General features: G+C 51.6%; 1 protein-coding gene and 1 long non-coding RNA gene across 5 annotated transcripts in view; one reads left to right on the plus strand and one right to left on the minus strand.

The window, feature by feature from the left end:
• Positions 1-891: 891 nt before the first annotated feature.
• Positions 892-19,312, minus strand: HDHD5 (haloacid dehalogenase like hydrolase domain containing 5). Of its 3 annotated transcripts, XM_078342698.1 has the most exons (10): positions 19,163-19,312; positions 11,022-11,225; positions 10,586-10,815; positions 9,937-10,049; positions 8,007-8,149; positions 7,092-7,194; positions 6,111-6,144; positions 4,108-4,282; positions 1,917-2,105; positions 892-1,731 (listed from the first exon to the last, which is right to left on the minus strand). In XM_078342698.1, the coding sequence occupies exons 3-10, from the start codon at positions 10,644-10,646 to the stop codon at positions 1,395-1,397; spliced, it is 1,155 nt and encodes a 384-aa protein (XP_078198824.1). In that variant the 5' UTR covers positions 10,647-10,815; positions 11,022-11,225; positions 19,163-19,312; the 3' UTR covers positions 892-1,394. The 3 variants fall into 3 exon arrangements, with proteins under 3 accessions (XP_078198824.1, XP_002743567.2, XP_054098113.2); XM_002743521.5 differs by lacking the exons at positions 7,092-7,194; positions 10,586-10,815 and having other exon boundaries at positions 8,007-8,100; XM_054242138.2 differs by lacking the exons at positions 7,092-7,194; positions 10,586-10,815; positions 19,163-19,312 and adding an exon at positions 16,148-16,296 and having other exon boundaries at positions 8,007-8,100.
• A 75-nt stretch (positions 19,313-19,387) lies between these two features.
• The window catches only part of LOC118150509 (uncharacterized), a 29,278-nt gene continuing 23,284 nt past the window's right edge, over positions 19,388-25,381 (plus strand). The window contains exon 1 of one of the 2 annotated variants that reach the window (XR_004738611.3): positions 19,388-19,834. This is a non-coding gene — a long non-coding RNA (uncharacterized LOC118150509). The remainder of the gene's footprint in view (positions 19,835-25,381) is intronic. The other variant, XR_004738624.3, reaches the window with a different exon arrangement.

The raw sequence follows: 25,381 nt of genomic DNA on the forward strand, positions 1-25,381 counted from the left end.
GTGTGGTGGGCACTGAATCCTGCAGGATAGCCTGGCGCTGCTCCCAGCGCTGACGTGCCACCTCTGACCTGCCCATCACTTAGAAAAATAACCTCTTGTTGGGTCAAGCCAACAATCAAACTTGTTAGAGGCCAGGTGCAGTAGCTCATGCCTGCAATCCCAGCACTTGGGGAAGCCAAGGCGGAAGGGTCACTTCTTGATGCCAGTTCGAGACCCGTCTGAGCAACACAGCGAAACCCTGTCTCTACCAAAAATACAGAAAAAAAAAATTAGCCAAGCACGGTGGCGTGTGCCTGTAGTGCCAGCTATTCAGGAGGCTGAGGTGGGAGAATTGCTAGAACCAGGAGGTTTAAGTGAGCTATGACCACTCCACTGCGCTCCAACCTGGGTGACAGAGCGAGACTCTATCTCCAAAACCTAAAAAAAGGATGAGGAAAGGAGACATCAGCTGTGTCAAATGCAAATGGCCACTGGAGTAAAGCAAGGTCAAGAACTGTCTGAAGATCTGCAGATGCTGAGGCCACCAGTGACACAGACGAATGAAGAAATGAAGTTGGTTACTCCTAGAGGAAGGGAGGCAAGCAGCAGCACACGTTTTCCAGAGTCACTGCAGGAAGAGCTGCTTCCTTCAGAACAAAGCAGTGACAAGATCCTTCTTTTCCACACTAGGGAAGCTGCTAAGTGTATGCCAGAGCCAGGCATAACTCATTCCTGGACAGCCTCAGGCTCCACAGCCCAGAATGGGCGTGGGCTTGCAGGCGGGAGGTAGGTAAGGAGACATGGGCCCCTCCTGGAGCTGAAATGCCACCCACCTCCCAGCCCCCAGGCCGCCCAGCACCACTCCCTCCCTCTCCTCCGCCCACAAAACTTTGAGTGCACTCCAGACAGAGCTTCACAAGAGAGGGAATCATGACTATTTATTATGATTATTTTAATTTAAAAAAATAAGCCCCAAATATCTGGGTAATAAACTACCATAAAAAGTAGCATCTGGTGTCAGATACTCTGCCGACCGGGAGCACTCCTTCAGTGCCGGCGAAGGCTCTGCAGAGTCGTCCACAGTATTCCACACTGCTCCCCCTTTCCAGAAGTCCCTACTGAAATGAGAAGGACACTGAGGCACACCGGTGAAGAGACTGGCCTGGGGTTAGACTGCCAGGAGAGGCACATGTGAACTGGGCCCAGAAAATTCCAACAGTTCCATAGAGAATGCTACCCAGCAGGGAAAAAGAGCCATGTCTTCTTCCAAGTGACCAGTAACACCACACTCTTGAAGCAGCAGAAAGGGTGGCAAGGGAACCAAGCCCTGACCTGAGCCCAGTGATGGGCCAGAGCCCAGCCAAAGGGCCTCACCCGCAGGTCCAGGCTCACCCCTCACCTTCACCACACTGCCCTCATTCCAAAGCCCAGCCCTCCTTGCGGAAGACCAGCTGCACAGCCTCATTCACATCCTTCACCACGTGGGAGGCCTCCATGAGCCCTGAACTGAAGGAGAAGTCTCGGTGCCCGTGGAACGGAGGCTCCTCTCCTCCAAGCACAGGCTCCGTGGACTGCGGGTCCCTGGGATTGTACACGCCCGTGCACACCAGGATGGAGGTGCAGCTCCGGCTTGCTGAGGGCTGCTGCTGCCGTGGGCCCCCAGCCCCTAGTTCTGGAGCCCTGTCGCGTGTCGTCTTCTGCAGGTACTGGTGGAACAGGTTGGCACCGTACACGTCAGACATAGGGTTATCCCTGGCAGGGGCAGCCACACCGGAAAAGAAAAAGAAGAAAGCCCTAACTCAGTGTTGCAAAGCAAAGGGAGCAGAGGAGAGTTTCAGGGCAGAAGAGTGAATCAGATACAGGGAAACGGGGGTGAGAGAAGAGAGGGAGGGAAGGGGACGTTGTGAAAGGTATGGAGGAGGGGAAGTAGAGCCTACCCCACAGCATAGAGCTTCTGGATGGGGGCAGGCCAGCCTCGCCTCTCCGCCTGTCGCCTGAGCAGCTCCTCTGCGTACTGGTAAGTGAGGATGCTGGGTTTGCCCATCAGGCCCTCGTATCTCAGCTCCTTGCCCGTCACTTTCTGGTAAATGGTTTCCAGGCACAGCAGAAAGGTGCCATGGCCAAACCTGCCAGGAACGACCACGAAGCAGTTCAGTCTTCCTGATCCCTGGGCCCTTCTAGAGAACACAACTGCCATTCTCTAAGCAGCACCCACGCAGACTGGCCTCTCCCGGAGTGAGAGCTGGCACTGGAGGTGGCATTTCACATTTCCCTCTCAGAAAACTCCTAAGAGAGGACAACAGCATCCTCATTTTACAAATGAGGAAACTGAGGCACAGCAAGATTCAGTAATGTGTTCAAGATGGCAGAGCCAGTACTGCAACTCGGTCTGATTCCAGAGCTTAAATCCTGCTGTAGAGGTGGGCAGACGACGGTTGCCCTTCTCCCCTTCTTTGCTGGTGTCTGCTTCAGCTGACCATATTACTACTAGGTGTGAAAAAGACCTTCCCTTGCCTCCCTTGTAACGAGGCATGGCTATGTGATTAAGCTACAGTCAAGAAACGCACAAATGCTGGGCTACATTTTTTCCTTTTTTTGAGGCGGAGTCTCACTCTGTCACCAGGCTGTAGTGCAGTGGCACAATCTCGGCTCACTGCAACCTCCGCCTCCCAGGTCCAAGTGATTCCCCTGCCTCAGCCTCCCGAGTAACTGCGATTACAGGCATGCACCACCACGCCCGGATAACTTTTTGTATTTTAGTAGAGACAGGGTTTCTCAATCTCCTGACCTCGTGATCTGCCCGCCTCAGCCTCCCAAAGTTACAGGAGTGAGCCACTGTGCCTGGCCTGGGCTAAACTTTTAACAAGCAGCCTTAAAATAAGGGACAGGGGACAGGAAAGGTGGCTCAGGCCTGTAATCCCAGCACTTTGGGAGGCCGAGGCAGGTGGATCACCTGAAGTCACGAGTTCAAGACAAGCCTGACCAACATGGTTAAACCCTGTCTTGAAAAAAAATTAATTAATTAATTTAGAAAACTGAAATCTACCCCTTGCTTTTCAGTTCACAGCGACATAACCAACCAAGCGCACTGGTGTAGTGTCAGCATACCCTCCCCTAGGAATAATACTTCAGGGACAATGCCAAGCGTCGAGCAACAGAAACATACTTTAAAAGTGACAAGAGCACCCCCCATCTCTCTGGGGCTACTGAGATCCCTTGAGGCAGCACTGGTGTGCCCACCCTCTGCTGACGAGCGCTCACAAGGCTGACAGGAGGTGAGCAGCAGGCTGAGACTCAAGAGTCGGCCCTTGCGGATAACAGCAGCGAACCCGTACACAGCAGCTGTCAGCTGGACTCCGAGTAAGCACCATGAGGGCCAAAAAAGGGCCGCCTGTACTTGTGCTAGCTAGCTGAAGAGTAAGACAGGACAGACAACACCAACACAGCTGAGCGGGGAGTGCAGGCACCTGCAAGGCCCTGAGAAAGCCACTTATCCTCTGCGTCTCAGCTCTCTGGTCTAGACAGCCATCAGAACAATCCTTGCCCGGCGTATGGTACACACCTGTAATCCCAGCAGTTGGGGAGGCTGAGGCAGAGGCAGAGGGATCGCTTGAGGCCAGGAGTTCAAGGCTGTAGTAAGTTCTGATTGCACCACTGCACTCCAGCCCGGATGAGACAGTGAGACCCCGTCTCCCACAAACAAGACGAATCCTTGCTTCCCCTGCCCTCTGTCTTAAGGGCGCAAGGAAGCAAGAAAGTGAAAGAACCAAATGCTACAGGGTGGAGCCAAGGAAGGAAGAGCAACTGAATAATGTGCACTGATACGGCACAAAAGGTGTCCATGGTTTGGGTTCCGCTAGACGCGAGGAGCGTGTTCTGTTAAGATTACCGGGGGAGGGGGCACGTGTGAAACATCCTCTCCTCAGACTCCGTCATCTGTAGTTTAGGTTTAGTAACTAACATGTGAGGTGATCCTTCAAAGCCCAGGTCATTGCAGCAACGGGGCCTATCTAAGTCAGGTCCAACTACCCTGGGTGTCAGAATGACGGGTGGGAACTGCTCGCAGGACAGTCCAAGCAGCAGCCAGGAGTGGGTCACCAGGCCAAGGCCGGAGCTTTGTGTCCTCACCTGGGCATCTTGGCTTCAGCCATCCACAGGAGATCCACGTTGCTAGCCAGGACAGGGAGGTGGGGGTAGGGGGCTGTTGCCAGGCGAGTCCCAGGGCTCCCATTGCTAAGGAGGACATCCATGATCAGCTGCAGGCTGGTCTCCCAGCGGACCGGCTCCCCTAGGAGGAGTACCCCTTTAAAGAACAGAGGCACAGGTGAGGGCTGCAGGGCAGGAGGCAGGCCCTTAGGATGTCAGCTAGGGTGACCCACCCACACGCCCTCCACCCAGTGTGCCCAGCTGGGCAGGGGCACAGCTCCCCAACAAGCCTAGAAGAGCCCCTTATCCATCCACCCTGGGTGCACAAGGCCCAGGGCCTAGGAAGAAGCTTCCTGAGGGCTCCCATTCTAACTTTAGTCCACTGGTACTTCGCAGAAGAGGTTACGAAACAAAACCAGCAGGCCAGGCACAGTGGCTCACACCTGCAATCCCAGCACTTTGGGAGGCTGAGGCATGTGGATCACCTGAGGTCAGGAGTTCAGGACCAGCCTGGCCAACATGGTGAAATCCTATCTCTACTAAAAATACAAAAATTAGCTGGGTGTGATGGCGGGTGCCTGTAATCCCAGCTATTCGGGGGCTGAAACAGGAGAATTGCTTGAACCCGGGAGGCAGAGTTTGCAGTGAGCCAAAATCGCGCCACTGCCCTCCAGCCTGGGTGGCAAGAGCAAAACTCCGTCTCAAAAAAAAAAAAAAAAAAAAAAAAAGAGCTATACCATCAGTAAACAGTCCAGGACTAGACACAGTAAGCACTGGGCAAAGGATACTGCTGACACTAAGCTACAGGGCCGGTGAACTGCACCAGACCAGGGATTCTCAATGGGGCAGCACCGCCCCTTATGAGATGCTTTAGAAATCAGAGGCAATTTTTAATTGTCATGATGACTAAGACCGAGCCAGTGAAGGTTGTGGAAGGGGGACCAGGGATGCCACCTACTCAGGACAGTCCTGCACAATCACAACCTGTCCCACATTAAAATTAACATTAGTTTTTTAAAAAACTGTCCCATGTCTGCATGCGGTGGCTCATGTCTGTAAAAGCACTTTAGGAGGGAGACCAAGATGGGAGGATCAATTGAGCCCAGGAGTTTGAGGCCAGCCTGAGCAACATAGTGAGATCCTGTCAAAAAAAAAAAAGAAAAGAAAAGAAAAAACTTTCCCATGTCCTACTACCATCTGAATGTCCCACCTGATATCCTGATACCCGCATAGGTGAACCCCCTTTTCAGAATGACTTGAACTATTTCACATATAATCACAAAGCATTTTTTGTACAGTTTCAATAAGCATCAATTTTCCAAAAATACAACTATCGTATAAATCAAGAGAAGACTGTACTTTGCCTTTTCAAAACTACTGAGAGTTGTTCCCCAGTTTGGAAAATTACTTGACCAATGGCAATGCTGCCCCTAATTTCTGAATCACCAGTAGGACACACCTGTCACACCTGTAAACACACTTGCACTAGCCTGTATTTGTGGCTGTAACATTCATGGTGATTCTATGATTACCTACTGCATACATTATTATCTTCTTACTAGACAGGTTTCCTTTACATCCCCCATTACGGTTACGGCTTTACACTGAACTAATTTTTAATATTGTGTGTATAGAAGTTGTATTACCTGTGAATTTCACGTCAGGATAATAAAGGTGATATTCCAATGTTCTTACAAAAGGGAGAACTGGGTTTAAAAGTAGAGAAATACTAGACTAGATCACCTCCAGGGGCCTTTCCAACCTCAGATTCTCTAAGCTTCCAGTTTTCCTGGAATAGTGAGTGGCACAGGATAGGAAAGACTGACAGTCTCGGAGACGGTGAGTAGCAGAACCAGACCAGACCAGGCCCCAGGTATCCTGTCTCCAAGGCCCCCTCGCTGCAGGCAGTCACACTGAAACAGCCTGAGGGCCAGAAAGGAGAGCGAGGAAAGACCTCACAATTCATAGAAGAGGACTTCTCTTACCTTCAATCGGGGCGAAGTCATTCCTTGGGAGGGTCTGCAGAGACAAAGGAGAGGCTATCAACACAAGTCACCTTCCATTCCTAGAGAACCACACCCTCACCTCCGGGGCGCTGGGAGGGGAGGGGAGACACACTCCACAGATTCCCATGCCCACTGTCAAGCCCAAGCCAAGGGAGAGCTGGAGAGGACTGAGAAAGATGCAGAGAAAGGAGCAAAGACAACGGCCCGGCAGGCCACAGAACAGGTGGGATACCGCACGTGAGGTCACCAGGAGGAAGGGGTCAGCTGTCTTTCTCCGGTGGGAGAGGACACAAGATACAGCCAAGCAAGGCTCTAGAATCAGGCAGCTAAGGATGCAAGTGCATCAGGGCCTGATGGGCCGTTTCTCCTCCTGTCGGTTCTCGAGCAGGCAGCTTCACTCGACCAGCCTCAAGGGTCCATTCCATCTCCAGGTCATGTAAGTCTTGGCTCTGCCACTAACCAACTTTGTGACCCGAGGCAGGTCACTCCCCTGTGTTGGGGCCGTCTCTGAACTATTCTGAGATCTGTTCCAACTCTGACATTCTGGTTCTCCAGAGAACTTGCACAGGTCAGGGAGAAAGCCCTCACAGGGGAGGAAGTGCTCTGTTCCATCAGAAAGCTCTGGAGGAGGAAGGACTTAAGCTCTATCAACAAATAAAAGTCAGTTATCTGTTTATAACTGCATGCCGTCACACTGTGAGAGTGGTCTGACTTCAGACCTGGGCTATGTGATACGTAGACATTGTGACCAGGAGAAAGTGAGCCAGCAGGCATCTCAAGAGATGGCAGTCACACTGCAGAGGATCCCCAGGGGATCAGAAGAGAGACAGGGGACAATGCCAGTGATCAAAACTGAGCCCTGCACGCAGGGCACCTAGGCAGGTGTGCAGACTGGCCAGTGCTCCCTATGCAAGCACCTCTCCCAAGGGCAGCTCGGAACTGGGCCATAGGATAGCTCACCTCGCAATGGCCAGCGGCTCTCCTGGGCAGCACTGGGAAGGCCAGGAGCAAGTCTGGAACTGCTTGTTGGAAGGGATGCTGGGGCTCTGAAAGGGGTTCCCAGCTAATTACAAACAATGCAGAGGACAGGGCGTCAAGCCTGGCACTTCTCTGGGCTATTTTCTTTTTCTTTCTTTCTTTTTGAGAGAGTCTCACTCAGTGGCCAAGGCTGGAGCGCAGTGATGTGATCACAGCTCACTGCAGCCACCAATTTCTGGGCTTCAGCAACCCCCCTGCCAGCTGCCTCCTGAGTAGCTGGGACAATCGGCATGTGCCACCATACCTGGCTCATTTTCTTTCTTTGAGACAGTCTCATTCTGTCGCCCAGGCTGGAGTGCAATGGCACAATCTTGGCTCACTGCAACCTCTGCCTCCCAGGTTCAAGCGATTCTCCTGCCTCAGCCTCCCGAATAGCTGGGATTACAGGCGTCTACCACCATATCCAGCTAATTTTTGCATTTTTAGTAGAGACGGGGTTTCGCCATGTTGGCCAGGCTCATCTGAACTTCCAACCTCAGGAGATCTGCCCACCTTGGCCTCCCAAAGTGCTGGGATTACAGGCAGGAGCCACTGCACCTGGCCAATTATTTTTATGTTGCCCAGGCTGGTCTTCAACTCCTGGGCTCAACCAGTCCTCCAGTTTCAACCTCCCAAAGCACTGGGACTATAGGTGTGAGCCATCACGTCCAGCCTCTGAGCCATTCTCATAAATCCAGGGAACAAAACCCCTAGCCAGATGTGCCTCCAAGGAGGCAACAGACACACAGAAGCAGACAAAACACAGCTCTGCAGAAGGGCTTCCAAGGAGAGTGACAGAGCCAATGCAGGACACTGGAGGTCTACAGATGACACAGCCCAACCTGTGCCCCTCATTACCGTGGTCTTCGGCCGCCGCTCCAGGTCCACCATGTCAAGCAGGGGGAAGGCCATCCGGAGCTCGTCCATGGTAACAACATTCCGGAAGCCCAGTCTGGAGCAAGCTCAGGGAAGTAATGCTGGACAGTTCTGGGGGAAGATGCCTTTCCGAATGCATCAAGTCACAAGTGAAGGGAACACAACCCAGTCCCGATCAAGCCAGGCAGGAGGGCAGCAAGCAGAGCCCAGCAAGGATGGCACAAATCCTGCAGGTGCTGGCAGGCAGGCTGCAACTGCACAGGTAAAGAGGGCAGCTCCTGGGCAACCCACCAAGTCACCAGGCACATGCCAGGTACCAGGTCCTATGCTGGGCACAGCCCAGAGGGCAAAAGCACTTAAGAATCTCTGTCCCCAGCTGAGTGCAATGGCTCACACCTGAAATCCCAGCACTTTGGGAGGCTGAGGCAGGAGAACTGCTTGAGCCCAGGAGTTCCATGTCATTCTAGGCAACATAGTGAGACCCTGTCTCTACAAATAGAACAGTCAGCTACACATGGTGGCATACACCTATACTCTATTCAGGAGGCTCCTCAAGAGGCTGGAGCAGGAGGATCACTTGAGCCCAGGAGGTCAAGGCTACAGTGAGCTATGACTGCGCCACTGCACCCTAGCCTGGGTAACAGAGTGAGACCCTTTCTCAAAAAAGAAAAGAAAAAACTGTCCCCAAGGATCCCAGCACATTCAGAGCCCATCAAAACCAGTGTTCTGAGAACAGTGCTGCCAGCCAGTGCTGAGTTCAGAAGAGACTCCTCAGCGGGCTGGGGAGTCCGGCGGAGGGAGGAGGGCTGGAGCTAAAATCTTAGAGGATGAACCCAAATCAGCAAGGAAGAAGAGGCCCTGGGGAGGCACAAGCCAGCTTCAGCCTGTCTCCTCTAAGATCTGCCCCCATCTTCCCGTCCTCAATTCCAACTCGCAGTCTTCACTGGACGTGGTTTCAGATTACCCTCAAAATGAATTTCCCAAAAATCCTGATTCTATCAGATTGCCCCATCAGCAATAAAGCCTGCCCTGCCCTCCACGGCCCTGAGAGGCTGGTCAGACTCCTCAAGTTTACTTCTAAGGTTCCCGACACCCTGGCACCACCCTTCCTGTTCTCATTCCTCTCCCTATCCCATTCCAACCTCCTCCTTCCCCTGCCTGGGAAACCTTAGCCATCTGCGGGGGCTCCACTGTACCCCTCCAAGAAGCCAAGGCAATTCCTGCCCCAGGGCTGCTCCACTGCCCCCCCCACCTGTGGCCACTCCTGTGGGCTTCTGAGCCTTTCATCGCACACCTTGGTAAACACGCCTTTACTGCTCACGGTGTTATTCTTGCCTCCTCAGGCACAAGCCCCCAATTCACTCGTAAGCCCCACGCCTCATCCTGGTCCTGTTCAGTGTGTGGCAGACCACCGGTACACAGGACAGGCTCAGCACGACTCAGCTGCTTGAGAACAGGGGCCAGGTATTCTGCAGGCTCCCAAAGACAAGCTCCCTATAACTGCTTCACTGCCACTGGCTGGTACGCTGACTGGGCACCCCAACCAAGAGACTAGGGAAGGGGTTCCGAAACCTCGTTACAGAACCACTAGGAGAGATATTTGGTTGTTTTTTTTTTAAATACAGATTCCTGAGTTTTACCCTAGACCTGGTCAACCAAGGCTCCAGTGCAGATACCCCAGAATCTGCGTTTTACGTTCCCCAAAGGGTTCTGATGCAGGGGTAAGACTGGCTTTTGGAAACCACCAGGCATGACTGGCCACACCCAGGAGCTGTCCTCCCTCCCCTGAGCCCGCAGCATCACCCGTGCACCCCAGCGCCCAGCATCCCTCACTACAGTCCCTACTCAGCTAAGGGGGGAAAGGCTCCAGCCCTGCCCCTTCCCTTCAGCCAGAGTAAGACCAAAAGGATACCCCCGGGCATTTTCCACCACAGGCCCCTGCCCAGACACCAGCATCCGCTTCTCGTGGTACTTTGAGAAGAGCTTCATGGGGCTGTGAGAGAGGATAACTTGGTCTGCATCCACCTGTAGGGACAGCCAGGACAGGGGAGGGCAGAGGAAGACAGAACCGTTGAGGGAAATAATGAGACTGGTGACAGACCCTTTAGCTTAGGGAAGGGAAAACCCGCTCAGAAAAAGAACGGACACAGCCCTCTCTAGCACCCAGCAGCACTTCTAAAATGCACCCCACCAGATGTGAGAAGAACCCGGCTTATTTGGTTCTTGCCACACAAAACAAGAGACCAGAAATGCCACAGATATGGGTTCTGGCCACTTGCCACCCTGTCAGGTTCAGCTAGATTTCCCAGGCCCCCACCTAGAAGCCACAGGGCTCACGTGTGCTCCCTGTCACTGTCACAGAAGTCGGTCTTTCACTTTCTATTTTCAGTTCTGCTTAAAGACTTTCAATTCTTAACATTTATACTAACCCTAACAATGCAGCCTTTACTTAAAAGGTTTCTGGAATTCTCTCTGGAAACCACAGCAAGGAACCAATTTTATGCTCTCACATTTTACATGCAACTCTGAGCAGCATCTCATCAATCAGCCATTTTATTTACCCTCCTGGTTCCAAAGGACTCCTTCCCAAGCTGAATTCGCCCTCAACAAACAAGAATGCATCCAAGTTGGGATACGGTGCAGGGCTGCAGGTGACTGAAGGGGACAGCACTCCTTCAGGTGCACACATCCTATTCAGGAAAGCCAAGGTGTGACCAGATTTACACCTGCTATACCTGCTATGCAGAGCTCTAGATGTGTGTGTGGCCTTAGCTTTCCAGGGACTCACATCCTAAATGCCCAAAAGAAAAGAAAAGGATACAAGGACGTCAACTGAAACTGCCAAACACATAGGCAGGATTTCTGTGTTCTGCGGGGGCCATGACCTAGGGCCAGGTGAGACCATACCCAAACCCAGGGAAAGGGGCATGGAGCTGGGGCAGAAGCTCCATCAGGAACCATGTCCCTGGGCTTCTATGCCCCTGGCTGCCTTCTCACCTTGCACCCCAGCAGGGCTGACAGCTCCCGGGCTTTGCTATGTTGTAAGATGTTCCCAGCATTTGTGACAAAAACCACAGGCACCCGCAGCTGCCCCTGGGAGTTCACCAGCCTTCGGAAGGCTTCCAGAGCAGCAGGGATCACTCTGTGGCCCCGCACAAGCACTCCATCGATGTCCAACAGGAACCCAAAGGTGGGCGGGCTCTGCAGAGATGGTAAGATAATCACCACCACATGAGTCAAGAGGCAGGAGGAGGACAAAGAAACAAGCCTTACAGAGAGAGGCTCAACGCCACCCTCAGGTCACTGACGGCTCTTGAAAACCTATGTCAGAAAGAACAAAAAAATGAAGACAACGGATTCTGACAGGGTAAAATTCATCTATAACAAGAATTATTCCGTTTCCATGTTTTTCTAAGCACGTAACTACAGTGTTCAATTATTTTTGCGTAAATAAGAAGGCAATTTTTTTTTTGTTTTTGAGATAGGACCTCACTCTGTTGCCCAGGCTGGAATGCAGTGCTGAAATCTTGCCTCACTACAACCTTCCCGGGCTCAAGCGATCCTCCCAGCTCAGCCTCCAGAGTAGCGTGGACCACAGGCACCACCGCCTCGCCCAGCTAATCTTTTGTATTTAGTAAAGATGAGGTTTCGCCATGTTGCACGGGCTATTCTCAAACTCCTGGGCTCAAGGAACCCGACCACATTGGCTTCCCAAAGTGCTAAGATTACAGGCATGAGCCACCACACCCAGCCTAAGCAATTTTTAAATTAGAAAATAAAGAAATCCAAAGAAAATAGAATCCCAACACTTTTTAAATTATTTATTTTTACAGACAGTCTTCCTGTCACCCACACTGGAGTACAGTGGCCTGATCATGGCTCACGACCCCCTGGGCTCAAGGGATCCTCCCACCTCAGCTTCCCAAAGCGGTGGGGTTATTAGGCGTGAGCCACCAAGTCCAGCCTAGTCCCAACACTTTAAAACAACCAATTAATAGTTTCCTTTTTTTCTCTGTTCTTATATTTGTCTTGTAGCTACAACTATGCCATATGTAATTTTGCATCATCTTGTTCTTTTTTGCTTGACAGGTCATAAATATTTTTATGGATTACAATAGCCTTTATAACAATCTTTGAAGATTTTATTGCCGGGCACAGTGGCTCAAGCCTGTAATCCCAGCACTTTGGGAGGCCGAGGCGGGTGGATCATGAGGTCAAGAGATCAAGACCATCCCGGTCAACATGGTAAAACCCCCATCTCTACTAAAAATACAAAAAATTAGCTGGGCATGGTGGCGCGTGCCTGTAATCCCAGCTACTCAGGAGGCTGAGGCAGGAGAATTGCCTGAACCCAGGAGATGGAGGTTGCAGTGAGCTGAGATCGCACCATTGCACTCCAGCCTGGGTAACAACAGCGAAACTCCGTCTGAAGAAAAAAAAAGATTTTATTATAGCAAAAAGTTTTTTAAAAAAACCTCAGTCACTACAGACAATATAAAAATGATACAAAATTTCTTGTCTCCATCTTACCTAGTCCTATTCTCTCTCTGTTTTCCAGAAGCCTTTTATAAATCTATAGTATACACACCTTTTTAATCTTAACACACACACAGAATCATGTTACTTTGTTATTTGGTATCTCTTGGCTTTTTCTTTTTCTTTCTTTTTTTTTGAGACAGAGTCTTGCTCTGTCACCCAGGCTGGAGTGCAGTGGCGTGATCTCAGCTCACTGCAACCTCTGCCTCCCAGGTTCAAGTGATTCTCCTGCCTCAGCCTCCCGAATAGCTGGGATTACAGGTGTGCGCCACCACATCTGGCTAATATTTGTATTTTTAGTGGAGACAGGTTTCCGCCATGTTGACCAGGCTGGTCTGGAACTTTTGACTTTAGGTGATCTGCCTGCTTCAGCCTCCCAAGGTGCTGGAATCACAGGCTTGAGCCACTGTGCCCCAACTCGATTTTTCCATATTAATCATGCCTAGCTCTGTTTCCTAAGCATCATTTCTGGCTACACGCTATTCTGAGTGAAGAATTCACTAACATTATTCCCTATATTTTGGACAGTTAGGATTTTCTACATTTTTGCCCTATGAAAAATAATGCTACAAGGAGCCTCTTCATGAATACTGATTTTTCCCATGTTATAAATATTTCCTTGAGCTAGATTCTTAAAAGGAGTAGTAAATCAGAGAGCACAAATGTAATTACCCAAACACCTACTGACAAACTGTTGTCCAAAAACATGTATCAACTTACACGTCCACTGGCAATGTACTTTACCTTACAACATCCATTTCCACGACAATCTGTCAGTTATCCAACTTTTTGTTAATTTAAAGGTAAAAAAAAATTATCTCTTCTCTATCTACATTTCCTGGATTTATGAAGTTGAATGCTCTTTTTAAAAATCATTCCACTTCTCTTTTTATAAACTGTTAACATACAAGATGTTCTTCAGTCATCAAAAAAACTAACCTAACTTGCTTGCTATTTTTCTTTCCTTGGTGCCAAGTAGGTCAAAACATTCTTTTTTTTTGAGACAGAGTTTCCCTCTTGTTACCCAGGCTGGAGTGCAATGGCACAATCCCAGCTCACTGCAATCTCTGTCTCCCAGGTTCAAGGGATTCTCCTATCTCAGCCTCCCAAGTAGCTGAGACTACAGGCATGTGCTACCATGCCCCGCTAATTTTAAAAATTAGAGACAGGGTTTCTCCATGTTGGTAAAGCTGGTCTCGAACTCCCGACCTCAGGTCATCTGCCCGCCAAGGCCTCCCAAAATGATGGGATTACAGGCGTGAGCCACCGAGGCCGGCCCTAAGTCAAGTCATTCGTATTGACACACCTACTCTATGCACAGAGCTCCCTTTATAAAGAGCGATGTGAATCAGAAATGGTGCTCCAGGCCAGCTGCGGTAGCTCACGCCTATAATCCCAGCGCTTCAGGAGCCTGAGGAGGGCGGATCACTTGAGGTGAGGAGTTCAAGACCAGGCTGGCCAACATGGCGAAACCCAGTCTCTACTAAAAATGCAAAAATTAGCCAGGCATGATGGCAGGCGCCTGTCATCCCAGCTACTTGGGAGGCTGAGGAAGGAGAATCACTTGACCCTGGGAGGTGGAGGCTGCAGTGAGCCAAGATCATGCCATTGCACTCTAGCCTGGGTGACAAAGCTAGACTCCGTCTCAAAAAAAAAAAACCAGCACTCCAGTCCCTCGTTTCTTAGCGAGTGTGACAGAGCAAGCAACCAGTCTAGGAAGCAAACTCTCTCAAAGGGCAGCATTTTGCAAGTACAAATCAATTCTAGGTAAGTTCTAAATAAACAAACAGAATTAAACAGAAGCAGTTTCTTGAAAGAGAATTTTGAGCTGGGCAATGAACGTATTAAACACATCCTGTAACAAAACTCTTTGCGCCCGCACCCATGCCAGACGAGATGAGTGCTTCCTGCCTGGCTCCGTCAATGACAAGACAATGAAAAGGCAGCCCAGGCCGGTCCACAGGGAGCCCTGCACTAAGAGCTGAGCCCACACCAGGGGAACCTGACCCAGGGCTGGGGAAGATTGGCCAGAGCAGGTCTTCTACGCCAATTTAAGGAGTTGAAAATGGAAAGTGGTTATCATCAGACTGGAACTATAGAAAACAATTTGGCTGCAGAGAAAACATGGCACTGAGTGCCCTGAAGCGAGTTCATTCAACGAGGCCAAATGCAATCCAAGACAGAGGAGGAGGAGGTTTTACCTAGGGGAGTGGCAATAAGAACGGAGACCAGGGGGCGTTATCAGAAACAGAAGAGTCAGGACTGTGGAACCGTCCAGATGCCGGGGTGGAGGGAGGAGGGAGCCAGGCGGACTCCTGTGCTTTTTGATTTTGGCCTGGGAACCCAGGAGGATGGATGCTGGTATCAGTCACTGAACCAAAGGGTACAGTAGGAGCAGGCAGTGGGAGGTCAGGGGAGGACAAAAGGTAAGTCCCGCTTTGGACCTGGGAGACAGGCAAGTGGAGACATCAGCACTGGACAGAAGGTCCTGGAGATGAAAAATCTGGAAGGTCACCACCCTCAGAGAACCAGGAAGAAAAGCCCACTTAATAATGGAGCATGCAAGATCTGCCAGCAAACGACAGTGCAAGGAGGAAAACCAGAGCATGCGGGGTCAAGGAAGCTGAGGGGTGTGTCTGGTCCCGGAAAATAGGGACTGGAGTGGCTGTAATGATCCCATCTCCCGTCCACTGAACAGGCATGACCCCCAGGAGAGGCGATCTTCCAGCTCCTCCATGCTTGTGCGTGAGGCCTCTCAGCTTGGACAGTGACAGCTACAGCGCCAAGCGGGAGGAGGGCAGGGACACTGGAAACACAGGAGGAAGCAAATCAAGCCAACAAAACATCACACCTGAACACCAACAAACAGCTGCCAAGACAGAGCTGACCAAGCCCCACATGGCACACAGGAAATGCCTAGACAAATGGTGCCACTAACCCTTGGCTCCCTCCACAGGTTCGTGCTGTGGCACCCAGCCAGACATGCAACAGAGGCATTTGTATGTATTCTTTGTACTAGCCCTTTGGGGAAGTGTCAGCATCTCCAAATGGCCTTGCCTAGCAAAATGTGCCTGGGTTATACAAGGTGTTCAATATACAGGCACTGAATTACCTGATTGGACCAATAAAGACACAGCCTCAGAGAGAACCCAGCAAGGGTCATCCACTTCACAAGTGCTGGATTCAGGATTCAGCCTCTCAAGTTCAGCTGGCAACTCGGCAGCACCTCGAACAAGGGACCCAATCTCCCACCTCCTGCCAGCCCCCAGCTGTGAGTTACAGTTCTTCTCTCCTCAATATGCTCATTACCCTCAAGGATCCGTGGAGCCCCTCCCTATTCCCCAAGAAATCTCACTAGAATAGGGGTCATAACCTAGACCCACAGATAAGATTTGAGGATGGCCATAAATCCCCTTAAAACTCTACATGTGAGCTGGGGGCGGTGGCTCACACCTGTAATCCCAGCACTTTGAAGGGCCGAGGCAGGCGAATCACGAAGTCAGGAGTTCAAGACCAGCCTGGCCAACATGGTGAAACCCCATCTCTACTCAAAAATACAAAAATTAGCTGGGTGTGGTGGCGAGCACCTGTAATCCAGCTGCTTGGGAGGCTGAGGCAGGAGAATCGCTTGAACCAGGAGTTGGAGGTTGCAGTTGCTGCATCGAACCTGAGCACAGAAAGCCAACACCAGAACAAAAGTAAGCCAAATTGCAGGGTTTATTGCCGGCGACCACGGAGGACTCACGTCTCTCCAACCCGTGGCCCCGAAAGAAGGGAGACAAGACCTTTTTACACCCACTAAACTACTTTTGGGAGCGGGGGGGCGGGAAGGAGCAGAGATGAAAGAAAACCTTCATCCCACCGACATATCTCGGTGGGCTGTAAATCACCTCCTGGGTAGGAGAGGAGGGTGATGGGTTCCGGACATTCCTAGGGCCAGGGGAGAGATTTGCAGAACTCAAGATAACCATTTGCTCACACATCGTCTGGGTGGGAGTTACTTGGCGCCAGGTTGGAATTATTCGGGGGTGCTTACTCTTGGCCATTACTGAGGATCAAAGGCCAGCAATTCTGGGAGTTACGGAGAAGCTATGCAGCTTTACCTTTTTGCAAAGTAATGTAGCAGTTTGCAGAAACCAAGGTCAGCAGTCCTTGTGAGGAGAATGGAAACAGTTTTGTCCTTTCTAAGATGGCAGTGTACAGGTTCTAAGTCTAGGCTAGCTATATCTCACAGTAAGCCCAGATTGCACCACTTCACTCCAGCCTGGTGACAGAGCAAGACTCCGTCTCCAAAAAAGAAAAAAAAAAAAAAAAAACCACAATGCTACATGCATTTTTCCTGGGAAAAGGAACCATAGCACTTTTCAGATTTCATTTTCTTATTCTCTAGAATCACTACCTAGGCCTAAAGAGAGGAGAGGATGTGATCTGCCCTTTACCCCCATACCTGGCACAGTGCTAACTAACACTCACAGGTGCTCGACAAAGGCTGGCTGGATGCTGAATGTCCCAAAGGATAAATGGTTAGGGAGAAATAGGCACTTCCTGACCACCCTATCCCTTTCAGAAGGAAAAGAGTGGCCCTTAGAAAGTGAGTCCCTGGAGGTAAGGACTGGGGGATTCCAACACTTCTTTGTGGCGTGATCTCAGCTAGCTGCAACCTCCACCTCCCGAGCTCAAGCCATCCTCCCACCTCAGCCTCCCAAGTAGCTGGGACTATAGGTGTGCACCACCACAGCCACCTAATTTTTGTATTCAGTAGAGATGAGGTTTCACCATGTTGGTCTGGTCTCAAATTCCTGTACTCAAGTGATCCACCCACCTCAACCTCCCAAAGTGCTGGAATTACAAGCATGAGCCACAGCGCCCCCAACACTTTTTTTAAGAAACAGTCTTAGACTGGGGCGAGGTGCTCAAGCCTGTAATCCCAGCACTTTGGGAGGCCGAGGCGGGTGGATCACGAGGTCAAGAGATCGAGACCATCCTGGTGAACATGGTGAAACCCCGTCTCTATTAAAAATACAAAAAAATTAGCTGGACATGGTGGCGTGTACCTGTAATCCCAGCTACTCAGGATGCTGAGGGAGGAGAATTGCCTGAACCCAGGAGGCGGAGGTTGCGGTGAGCCGAGATCGCGCCATTGCACTCCAGCTTGGGTAACAAGAGCGAAACTCTGTCTCAAAAAAAAAAAAAAGAGAGAGAGAGAAACAGTCTTGCTCCATCCCCTCCATCCCCCAGGCTGTAGTGCAGTGACACCATCAAGGCTCACTGCAGCCTTGACCTCCTGGGCTCAAGTGATCCTCCCACCTCAGCCTTCCAAAGTGCTGGCACCACAGGCATGAGCCACCATGTCCAGCCCTCACACATTTTTTGTGCCGTTGTGAACACAGAGCTCACTGTTCTGAAAATTTAAACTTAAAACTCATTTGCTCAAAACCTGGAGACAATCAGAAAAAATTTTAGTAAGGCCTACATTTTATCTCAATAATGGCCAGGTTGTTTTTTAAAAAGGCCTAAATGGCCGGGCGCGGTGGCTCACGCCTGTAATCCCAGCACTTTGGGAGGCCGAGGCGGGTGGATCACGAGGTCAAGAGATCGAGACCATCCTGGTCAACATGGTGAAATCCCGTCTCTACGAAAAATACAAAAAATTAGCTGGGCATGGTGGCACGTGCCTGTAATCCCAGCTACTCGGGAGGCTGAGGCAGGAGAATTGCCTGAACCCAGGAGGCGGAGGTTGCGGTGAGCCGAGATCGCGCCATTGCACTCCAGCCTGGGTAACAAGAGCGAAACTCCGTCTCAAAAAAAAAATAAATAAAATAAAAATTAAAAAATAAAAAAGGCCTAAACTTTAAGTGATACTAAAGAACTACTAATGTTGTTAGGTATGATACTTTTTTGTTTGAGACAAGACAGGGTCTCACTCTGTCACCCAGGCTGGGTGCAGTAGTATCATCTTGGCTCATTACAACCTCGACTTCCTGAGCTCAAAGTATCCTCTTGCTTCTGCCTCCCAAGTCACTGGGACTACAAGCGACCACCACCACACGCCCGGCCTATTTTTTCTTTCTTTCTTTTAATACAGAGGCACGCTCTGCTGCGCAGGCTGGGGTGCTGTGGCCCGATCTCCGCTCACCGCAATCTCCGTCTCCCAGTTTCAAGCAGCCGCCAGCGCTCGGGAGAGGTCGCGGGAGCTGGGCCGAACCCAAGGCCAGCACCAGACCCACAAGCGCTTGGGGGCGGCGCACCCGCAGGCAGGGCTCCCGGCGCGGGTCCCAGTCTCCACGTGAAGCTGAAAATCACCGCCCAAACGTCCTCATGGTGGAAATCGGAGGGCGAGCAGGGAAAACAGGGACTCCGAAACCGCCGGGGCTCACGAGCAGCCTGGCCGGGGCCGTCCTGACCAGCGCTCTCCCGCGGGGGCAGCGTTTCCGAGGCCGCCGGTGAATCCGGGGAGGCAAGAGCGAGATGCACTCGGGCGCGACGACGGTCCAGGCCGTTCCCAGGTGGCCAGGAACACCAGCCCGGCCGCTCCTCCTTCCCCGCGGCTCCCCGCCCCACCTGAGTGGCGAGCGGCTTGGCCCGAACCCAGGCGTCCTCACCTGAGTGGGGCCCACAGCATAGCCCCTGCGGGAGCGGCTGCCCGGCAGCCCAAGAGCCGCGCGCGCCGGCCGCCAGTAAAGCCTGCGCGCTGCGCCGAGCGCAGCCAGACAACCCCACGCAGCCATCCGGCGGTCGCCGCGTGCACGTGCACAGCGAGGGCCGCCCGCCCGCGAGTCCGCCCGCCGCGCAGCCAATCAGCGGCCGGCGCGCGCGGCATCTCGGGGGTTGTAGTCCGGTAAGCGCGCGGAGCCCGACGGGCGCCAGCGGAACTCGACCCCCGCGCCAGCGGAACTCGACCCCTGCGCCGAAGGGTCTCCGTTGCAGCGAAGAAGTGCGGGGCCCCGCCGCCTCGTGGACAGAGATCGCGGTGAGCGGGCCGCGGCGCAGGGTGGGCACGGCCCGGGCGGCGGCGCCTGCGCAGTCTCCCCGCGCCTGCGGATCCCGGGAACATGCGCGGCAGGCCCCAGACCGGCCTCGCTCAGTTCACGGACTGTCTAGGCCGGGGTCTCAAACTTGACAACAGGGCGCTGTCGCTGGGGCCGACCCTTAGTGATGTTCAGGTCCTCTGAGCCCCTGTCAGTCAAGGGACGCCCGTCGCGCGCCAACTGTTAAGTCTGTTATTGTTTCTGTAAACCCCCTGACGCCCACCCAGCTCCTGGGAGACCGCACACGTGAGTCCGCCCCTGCGCGCCCTGGGGAGAGGTAGAGGCAGGACTGTAGTGCAAGGTAGAAAATAACTGCCCCAGGCCGGGCGCAGTGGCGCACACCTGTAATCCCACCGCTTTGGGAGGCCGAGGCGGGTGGATCACCTCAGACGTCAGGAGTTCAAGACCAGCCTGACCAACATGGTGAAACCCCCGCCTCTAGTAAATACAAAAAAAAAAAAAAAAAAAAAAGGAAGAAAGAGATTAGTCCGGTGCGGTGGCACACACCTGTAACCCCAGCTACTCGGGAGGCTGAGGCAGGAGAATCGCTGGAACCCAGGTGGCGGACGTTGCAGGGAGCCCAGATCGTACCATTGCACTCCAGTCCAGCCTGGGCAACAAGAGTGAAACTGTGTCTAAAAAAGAAAGAAAGAAAATAACTGCTCCAGAAAGAGCCAGATGACTAAGTCAGCAAACACCTATGAAACAGCTGAGGCCGCTGTGCGGCTCCCAGGGTGAATGAGCAAAGAATGGGCTTCGGTCACTGAGAGCAGATAGCATGCAGACTCCGTCCGTGGAGGCCCTTAGCAGAGCTGCATGTAGTAGTCCCCCGGTGAGGAGGGGAGATTGTGCTGGAGGAAAGAGAAGTCTCCGTTCCCACCGTTTGAAATGTGTAGGATGCTCTCTTCAGAGTCTTTGGCCTGTTGATAGATACAGCTGTGCTAAAAACACAGGAGCCTACGACGCATTTAGGACTAGCAGAGAGGGAGTTGAACATAGGGACAGAGACTACTAACTCGCAGGTTAGCAGGCCGGGGTGCGGTGGCTCACCTCTGGAATCCCAGCACTTTGGAAGGTCAAGGCAGGTGGATCATCTGAGGTCAGGAGAACAAGTCTGGCCAACGTGGTGAAACCCCATCTCTACTAAAAATACGAAAATTAGCCAGGCATAGTGTTGTGCACCTGGAATTGCAGCTACTCAGGAGGCTATGGCAGAAGAATCACTTGAAGTGGGGGCGCCTCAAGGTTGCCGTGAGCTGAGACTGCGCCCTGCCTTGACTGACTTTTTATAAAGAACATGGGGCCGGGCATGGTGGTTCATGCTTGTAATCCTAGCACTTTGGGAGGCCAAGGCGGGTGGATCACCTGAGATCAGGAGTTCAAGACCAGCCTGGCCAATATGGTGAAACCCCGTCTCTACTAAAAATACAAAAAACTAGCCGGGCCCAGTGGCAGAGCTACTCAGGGGGCTGAGGCAGGAGAATTGCTTGAACGAGAGGCAGAGGTTGCAGTGAGCCAAGATCACCTCACTGCACTCCAGCCTGGGTGAGACAGGGAGACTCTGTCAAAAAAAAAAAAAAAAACCATGGGACTGGCTGGGGGCGGTGGCTCACACCTGTAATCCCAGCATTTTGGAGGCCGAGGTGGGTGGATCACAAGGTCAGGAGTTCGAGACCAGCTTGGCCAACATGGTGAAACCCCGTCTCTACTAAAAATACAAAAATTAGCCAGGTGTGGTGGTGGGTGTCTGTAATCCCAGCTACTCAGGAGGCTGAGGCAGGAGAATCACTTGAAGCTGGGAGGCAGAGGTTGCAGTGAGCTGAGATTGCACCATTGTACTCAAGCCTGGGTGACAGAGCGAGACTATGTCTCAAAAACAAACAAAAAAATAGCAGTTCACTTGATTGAATTTGGAAACTTCCCAGGCCTGCACAGCACCACATTTTGTACCCTCTGTTGTACAAATGGACCGTGGGTGTTCCGTAGGAGGGCCTCCCCAGTCTTCTGTCTCATGTTACTCACAGGGATTGTTTTGTTGTTGTTATTGTTGCTGTTTTTAAGACAAAGTCTCTCTCTGTTACCCAGGCTGGAGTGCAGTGGCCCAATCTCAGCTCACTGCAACCTCCACCTCCCAGGTTCAAGCGATTGATTCTCCTACCTCAGCCTCCAGAGTAGCTGGGATCACAGGAATGTGCCGTCATGGCTAGCTAATTTTGTATTTTTAGTAGAGACAGGGTTCTCCATGTTGGTCAGGCTGGTCGAGAACTCCCGACCTCCGGTGATCTGCCTGCCTCTGTCTCCCAAAGTGCTGGGATTATAGGCTTGAACCTCTGCTCAAGGGGTTTGTCAAATGAGCTTTTGTCTCAGAGGGGGCTTCAATGCTGGATTACACTCTATTTTGAATTTGTAGCCTCCTACGCACTGACTTGCTCCACCTTCCTACCTGGCTTCAGAAGTCCAGGATTCTCTAACTTGAGTGTGCGTCAGAATCACGGAGATCTCCGAAAACCACAGATTGATGGCCCACCCCTTGGAGTTTGGATGTGTATATCTGATCAGCTCCCGGGGGTGCTCATGCTGCTGGCCCACTTTAGGAAGCTCTGGTCTAGGAGTTAGCATGTCTCTGAGCAGACCCTGGACCAGTGTGATCTGGAGACCATGCGCTTCCCACCCCAGAACAGATGCTGCGCCCTGCTCTCTATCTCCAGCCCCAGCCACATCTATATGACCACAGTTCTGTTCAGCTGGTGTCCCAGCACCGATACCTATGGGCCCTGCTCATCTCAAATGATCCATATTTTTCTCCAGGGCCTGCTTTGCTTTCACTCATTCTCAGTTGTGGCCCAGATCCCATAAAACAGCAGCCATTCTTGGCAGTAACCCAAGGTGAGCCTGCTCTTTTCAGGAAAGGTAACAGAACAGAAAATACACTGTGGGAAGTTCCAGCCTCATGCGTGAACAAGCTCGATGTCCTGGACTCTAAGCTGCTTGAGGCCAGGGTCTCTCTGATTCACCTCTTCTCCCTCACAGGTCCTGTCATGCATAGTGCCTTGCACATGATGGGTGCTCAGTTAACATTAATAGGCAGATGAAGCCAGGTGTGGTGGCTCACGCCTGTAATCCCAGCACTTTGGGAGGCAGAGGTGGGCAGATCACCTGAGGTCAGAAGTTCAAGACCAGCCTGGCCAACATGGTGAAACACCATCTCTACTAAAATACAAAAATTAGCTGGGCATAGTGGCAGGCATCTGTAATCCCAGCTACTCAGGAAGCTGAGGCTGGGGAATTGCTTGAACCTGGGAGGTGGAGATTGCAGTGAGCTGAGACTGTGCCAGTGCACTCCAGCCTGGGCAAGAGAGTGAGACTCCATCTCAAAAAAAAAAAAATCAGGAGGCCGAGGTGGGTGGATCACCTGAGGTGAAGTGTTCAAGACCAGCCTGGGCAATATATTGAAATCCCGTCTCTACTAAAAATACAAAAAAGTTAGTCAGGTATGGTGGCAGGCATCCGTAATTCCAGCTACTCAGGAGGCTGAGGCAGGAGAATCACTTGAACCTGGGAAGCGGAGGTTGCAGTGAGCCGAGATCGTGCCATTGCACTCCAGCCTAAGTGACAGAGCAAGACTCCATCTCAAAAAAACAAAAAAAAGAAATCGACAGATGAATGACTATTCATACTCTACTTTCTCCATGAACTTTGGTGTATGTATCTGCATCTAGACGTGTGTAAACCTAACACGCACACACATTTTCTATTAGGATTAGTTTTGGCTGCAAGTAACAGCAACCTCCAAAGAGCAGTGGCTTAAATAAGAAAGAAATGTGTTTCTCCTGCAGATGAAGTATCAGGAGAGAACGACACGGACTTGGCGTTGTGGTTCCGCAGACCCGGCGTTGTGATTCCTCAGACCCGGCGTTGTGCTTCCGCAGACCCGGCGTTGTGATTCCTCAGACCCGGCGTTGTGCTTCCGCAGATCCGGCGTTGTGGTTCCGCAGACCCGGCGTTGTGGTTCCGCCTCAGACCCGGCGTTGTGATTCCGCAGATCCGGCGTTGTGGTTCCGCAGACCCGGCGTTGTGGTTCCGCAGACCCGGCGTTGTGCTTCCGCAGATCCGGCGTTGTGGTTCCGCAGATCCGGCGTTGTGGTTCCGCAGACCCGGCGTTGTGCTTCCGCAGACCCGGCGTTGTGGTTCCGCAGACCCGGCTTTGTCCTTCCGCAGACCCGGCGTTGTGGTTCCGCAGACCCGGCGTTGTGCTTCCGCAGACCCGGCTTTGTCCTTCCGCAGACCCGGCGTTGTGCTTCCGCAGACCCGGCTTTGTCCTTCCGCAGACCCGGCGTTGTGCTTCCGCAGACCTGGCGTTGTGATTCCGCAGACCCGGCGTTGTGCTTCCGCAGACTTGTGAGGTGCCCAGAGCTCCTGTTTGCTCCTTCACTGCACAGCTGCCACCTGATGGTCTAAGACAGCTGCTCAGGCTTCAGCCCTGTGTTCACGGTCTAGCCACCAGGAAAGAGACAAAAAGGGGTATGCCGTTTCCCTACAGGCGCAGTCCCAAGTCTCTTTTTTTTTTCTTTTTAAAGATGGGCCTTCACCATGATGGCCAGCCTGGTCTTGAACTCCTGATCTCAGGTGATCTGCCCACTTCAGCCTCCCAAAGTGCTAGAATTACAGGTGTGAGCCACCGCGCCCAGCCCAGGGAGTCTCTTATACCACTTCTGCTTACACCTCATTGGCCAAAACTTAGCCACATGGTCATGCCTAGCAGCAAAGAAGGCTGGAAAATACAGCCTATGCCTGCTGCCTGGGAGGCTGATGCTGAGGAATCACTTGAACCCAGGAGGTGGAGGTTGCAGTGAGCCAAGACTGTGCCACTACACTCCAGCCTAGGTGACAGAGTGAGACTTCATCTCAAAAAAATATATATAATATTTTTATATATTTAAATATACGATTATATATGATGTATATTATATATAGTATAGATTATATGTAATCTTATATATGATATATATAATATAATATGCATATTATATGTTATATATAATAATGTGTATTGTTATATATATCATATATATCTATGTAACATTATATAGATATATTATAATATGTAGATATATATTATAATATATAGATATGTATTACATATCTATAAAATATATATAATTATATAATTTAATTATATGTCTATATCATATATATAGGGAAGCCTGGCTAAAAGTCATGGTTGCTTTTCCACATGAGAAGGAATTACGCATAAAAGAAGGGAAACTGGCATATCCTACCTCACACCAATAGGAGGCAGACGAAGAGAAAAAGAAGTTTCCAGTATAGGAGTGGCAGGGAAGCTGTGGCTGGAAGAAAGGAGTGGGGGACGGGTAACAGGCCACAGAGAGGTGGGTGGGTCCTCCTGGCTGGGGGTCAGGAAGGGCTTGCAGGAAGGTTTCTTGCTCACTGTCTCTCTCTCTCTCTCTCTCTCTCTCTCTCTCTCTCTCTCACACACACACACACACACACACACGCTGTCTTGCTGAGGGAGAATTCTGAGAAGGTGGAGTTCTCTGTAGGGAAGGAATATGCATTTCCTACTTGTCATGTTTTCCTGAAAATGGGGCTTCTATTAATAACACTCCTGGCCTCTCTCTACCTGGGAAGAGGAAACGTGGCTTACCTGAGAGAAGCTGGGGAGAAAGAAGCAAGCATGCGTGGCTTAGTCCCCTCTCCTCTTTAGAGCCAGCTGGTCCATGAGAAGTGGGTGTTCTTCCTCTCCCTGCAGTGTGGAGGGCTGGGCTTTATGCG

The sequence above is a fragment of the Callithrix jacchus genome, chromosome 1, assembly GCF_049354715.1.
Source record: "Callithrix jacchus isolate 240 chromosome 1, calJac240_pri, whole genome shotgun sequence".
Lineage (NCBI taxonomy): Eukaryota > Metazoa > Chordata > Mammalia > Primates > Cebidae > Callithrix > Callithrix jacchus.